Source organism: Corvus brachyrhynchos, unplaced genomic scaffold, assembly GCF_000691975.1.
Source record: "Corvus brachyrhynchos isolate BGI_N302 unplaced genomic scaffold, ASM69197v1 scaffold239, whole genome shotgun sequence".
NCBI lineage: Eukaryota > Metazoa > Chordata > Aves > Passeriformes > Corvidae > Corvus > Corvus brachyrhynchos.
Genome location: NW_008246057.1, coordinates 9,281,561 through 9,286,150, shown reverse-complemented (window position 1 = coordinate 9,286,150; position 4,590 = coordinate 9,281,561). Strand labels below are relative to the sequence as shown.

Genomic DNA, 4,590 nt, shown 5'->3' with positions numbered 1-4,590 from the left:
GCTCGCATCCGCTGTCCGCGCGTCGGCTTCTTTATCCCTCCTCAGTGTCTCTCTGGGGCTTTTGAAAGACCGATAAAGTTCTAAACCAAATGCATCTCTCTAAGTGTTGTGCGCGTGGTGTATGGAATCCCGTTGTTCCCGCTTAGTGGCTTTGTAGCTCACGTTCTCCGCAGCAGCTGCTCGGCGCACAGGTAGGTGTGTGTGCGCTGCAGGGAGGGGGCGGCCTGCGCTCGCAGCCTCGCCTGCTTGTACGGCCCGGGCGGGGCGGGGGCTCGGCAGCTGCGTGTAGCCCTGCGCCAGAAATGCCAGCGCCCAGCTCTCCAACACTCGGGCACTGTGAGTCCTGCCTGCCCGCACCCAGTTTCGGTGGGTGCAGTTTTGTCAGAATCTGAGTCCTAAATACTTTTCTTTTGATTTCATTCTGTAAGAACGAAGTCCAAAGTGCAAAACTGTCATGCAAGCAGGTATGCTCTCTGTACTTATATTCTCACTATCTAGTGAAATAGTAACTGGTTTAAGTTGACTTCTAGTGTGTAATAATGTTTTGTTCTGCTCAGTCTGTAGCAATGGCTTCAGGAACAGCGCTGATTTATGATGAGGAGATGGCCACTCACAAACTACTTTGGAGTGAGTAAGTCACTGCTGTTGTTTTTATTAGTAGATTCTTATTAGCAGTCGTGAGGGCAGTACCAAATAAATGCATTTTTGGTAAATGTAATAGGAAGTACCTAATGATACTTCCTGTCATTCTCTAAGTAAATAGAAAGCCTTTCCTTTAGGAGAAAAAAATTTTTTTTTCCTAGTTTGTATCTAGATACAGTAACAATCATCTGAAACTGGATTTGAGGAGCTGTAGTCATCCAGTCTGGGAGGCCTTAACAAAAGTGTTAGGATGAGGCATCTGAGTAGTCCCCTAAATAACGTGTTTTCAGCTAATTAAATAGTTTATAAAGCTAAAGTATCATTGACCTTGGATTTTGACCACTGACCACTGAATATTTTTTTTCTGTTTATTCTCATGTATCTCTCTTTTAGGGTGATGCATCTTCTTACAGTGGGGAGTTAAAAGCTAGGCTTTATGAAGTGTGTTAGCTACCTGTGCTGGTATAGTATGATAGTAATATAATTATTGCTTATTTTCAGTCCCATTTGTGATATTGAAGTGCCAGAAAGACTTTCATCCTCCTATGAGCAGCTTAAAAGTTACCATCTTGTGGAAAGATGTGTCCCTGTGCCTGCCAGAGAAGGAAGCGAGGAAGAGATCCTGTTGGTTCACAGGTCTGAAACTCAACTTTCATTCAGATTAATTCAATGAAACAGCAGATGTCATATCTCCAGATTATATTTTGATCCATTTGAAAAGAGTGCTCCAAAATTCAATGGCTTCCGTTAATTTCAATGGAAAATGTGTCACATTGAGTATGGCATAGGTGCTGAGTTATGAATCTGCTATTCCACTAAATCTACATTCTCATTCTGTGGGATCTTAAGCAATGAATGCTGATTTATACATAAGAATAAAAACAAACTTCTAAAAAATATTTATAGTTGCTTACTTAGGTGTTGTGTTAATCTCTTTATCCTGCAGTTTAGAGCACTTGGAAGTGGCAAAAAGCACTCAGACAATGAATGAGGAGGAGCTGAAAAGAGTCTCTGAAAACTATGATGCTTTTTTCTTTCATCCGGTGTGTAAGTTAAACTGCTTCCTCTATTGGGAGTTACAGCTATTTGTGTTAGTGCATCTGAGTGGCATTTTTCTAAGTAGGGGAAAATTAAAAATACATTTTTTGCTACTTACGTAGTCTCACATTTATTTATGATATTATTGTTATCTAGTTTAGTATAATGCTGTAACTTAAATTGGTCAAATGTCCTGTCATCTATTTTGTAATTGTATCATACCAGTACAATGCACTACTCAAATTCTAGCTCGATTTTTGTCACTTAATGTCACTGTAGACCATTAGTGACCTGCAAATCACATTTTGGTAACAATTGCTCTTAAATGTTGTGCCATGAAATGGAGATGAAGTCTTCTGTCTTACGTTTCTGTAGGGTTTCATTCCTTATTTTCAAAGATGCCGTGTTGTTCCTCTCCCTATGCCCATCTCACGTTTTTTAACTGCTCTGCAGAGAACATCCTTATAAAGATTATGGTGATCACTGGTAATCCTAGGGGAAAGCATATTGGAACCTGTGCTGTAAAGTTCTGTTTCAGCTATCTTTGTACAGCTTCAGTGAGGTAGAATTATGCCAAGACAGTTTGCAGCTGGGGTGCTAAAGCATGTCACATGTGCCTTGTTTAAGTTGATGAGTTTCTCTTTCTCAGAGCACTTACCACTGTGCCAGACTCGCAGTAGGGGCAACTCTGCAGCTGGTGGACGCTGTGATGTCAGGAAAAGTGCGCAATGGAATGGCACTAGTAAGGTAAGAAAATACGTGAGGAAGTTTTCACTTAGCAAAATTTCTTTTGTTGTGAATAACTTACAAAACTTTGGTTCAGACCTCCAGGTCACCACAGCCAGAGAAATGCGGCTAACGGGTTCTGTTTGTTCAACAACGTTGCTATTGCAGCAGAATATGCAAAACTGAAATATGGTCTACAGAGGTAAGTGCATGGTTGGCTCCAGAGAAGCTCTTCATATGTAAATATCAGTCTGACACTGTACTTGGTTGAGATTAATGTCTAGAGCTTTCTGGGTGTCATCTTCCTTTTGGTTCAGAAAAACGTTTTCCATTTATACCTTCTGTAGATTAAGATGCTGTGGCTCTTCCTCTGAATGTTTTCTTTTACTGATCTGTACAGAATCCTAATTGTTGACTGGGATGTGCACCATGGGCAAGGAATTCAATATATATTTGAAGAAGATCCAAGGTTTGAAGGATTTTTTTTCGTCTTTAATGCCAGCTGTTTAAAGATTGTTTGCCTCTCTAGAAAATAAGATTTCTTAAACTTCTAAAACTAGAATCTTGCAAAACATTCACCTTGCTATTTTAGTCTCTCTGTTTTTCACTTGTTACAAAATAGAAGGAAATATCTAAATCAAGATAAAATGCAAGTCTGTTCTACTTCAAAGAATAGCAAACAAAATACGCAATGTGATTACCTTGGTTTGCCAGTACTCAGGTAGTACATCTATTCTCTATGCATGAATCTCTCACTTAAAGTCTTCAAGTAGGAGTTGGATAAAATACATGAGCTTTATATTTCTTTTGGAAAAGCAGGTTCTAGAAACAAGTCTCCTGTTCTGAAAATCCCTTGTATTTGATCTGTATGGAGTGCATGCCTACAGGACATTTTTAGCATGTTAATTTTTAGGTTAATTTTAGCATGGGACCTACTGTACCAATTTTCACAGTCTAAATACTTTGAGAGAACTAAGGAGAAAGGACAGTTTTATTTTCTTGCTTTCAGGCAATGCAGTCACCAGATTCAGGATATAAAGTCACTTCCACAATCTTTTTGTCAAATTGGATTTTTTTTTTTCCAGTGTTTTGTACTTTTCTTGGCATCGCTATGAACATCAGGAATTCTGGCCATCACTTAAAGAATCTGATTATGATGCCGTAGGTCTGGGAAAAGGAAAAGGTTTTAACATAAATTTGCCTTGGAATAAGGTAGATATTGTTTACAGCACAACAAAGTAAGTGCAATAGCTTTGTATCTCATCCTTTCTGTCACACTTTCTGAGTAAGTGCACTGCTTCACTTGCTTGGCAAATGTCTTACACAGTGTATATCCTTCCAGTCGGGGAGAGTCTGCTGGAAAATATGGCTCAGAATGTGATTGTTTTTCTCTCCCTTTTATTTTTCAAAAATTCACACACTCTTTTTACTTGAATATCTTGCCCAGCCATCAAATCAGGAAGTGCTTCAGGAGATAGTTACATCCATCCTTGTTTAGCAGAGAACTGAAGCTCATTAACATTAAAAATGGTGGATATTTATACACTTTACTTAAATTGAGGGTATTTTACTGTACTTCGTAAGATTCCCTCAACTTTTCCTATGTTTCCGTAAAGTCTTGAAGAACCTTAGAAAATTTGTCATTACAACAGGAAAACATGACCAGTGCTTCTCATTTTTCAGGTTGGGATGAGAAATTCAGATTATCTTGCTGCGTTTTTCCACGTGTTGCTTCCAATGGCTTTTGAGGTAATTTTTTACTGCCAAAGAGTACTTCCTAAGTGTTTCTTAAGCAGGTACCATTGAATATTTTACAGAAATGCAGTAATTGCTAGTAGTAGAGTTAATACATTTATTCTGCTGGTATGATGTTGCCCTGATCAATTGAATAGTATTTATGGAATTTTAGCTTTTAAATATTCAACATAATTATCTGCAACTTCTCCAGCAGGAACGAAGATAGTGTAAAAGGGTAATGTATTCAAGGAGAATCCTTATTTCTGTTCATATTCTAACTGAAATAACAGCTGATCGTGGTACAGTTGAAATCCCATAAAAAATTGAAATTAGGACGTAGAGATGTGCTACAACTATCTCTCTTCTATAACAGTTTGATCCTGAACTGGTTATTGTCTCTTCTGGATATGATTCTGGAATTGGTGACCCTGAAGTAAGTAACTTGTG

General features: G+C 38.6%; 1 protein-coding gene across 6 annotated transcripts in view; it reads left to right on the top strand.

Annotated features, from left to right (window-relative positions):
• Nucleotides 1-6: 6 nt before the first annotated feature.
• The window catches only part of TUBGCP6 (tubulin gamma complex associated protein 6), a 40,465-nt gene continuing 35,881 nt past the window's right edge, over nt 7-4,590 (top strand). For 2 of the 6 annotated variants that reach the window (XM_017745953.1, XM_017745951.1), the window contains exons 1-10: nt 7-191; nt 558-631; nt 1,144-1,278; nt 1,589-1,685; nt 2,330-2,427; nt 2,504-2,608; nt 2,807-2,875; nt 3,492-3,618; nt 4,090-4,155; nt 4,517-4,576. In XM_017745953.1, coding sequence (XP_017601442.1) covers nt 567-631; nt 1,144-1,278; nt 1,589-1,685; nt 2,330-2,427; nt 2,504-2,608; nt 2,807-2,875; nt 3,492-3,618; nt 4,090-4,155; nt 4,517-4,576 — 822 coding nt within the window. In that variant the 5' untranslated portion in view covers nt 7-191; nt 558-566. Of the gene's footprint in view, nt 192-277; nt 465-557; nt 632-1,143; nt 1,279-1,588; nt 1,690-2,329; nt 2,428-2,503; nt 2,609-2,806; nt 2,876-3,491; nt 3,645-4,089; nt 4,156-4,516; nt 4,577-4,590 lie in introns of those variants that run through there. The other 4 variants (XM_017745954.1, XM_017745952.1, XM_017745956.1 and 1 more) reach the window with 4 other exon arrangements.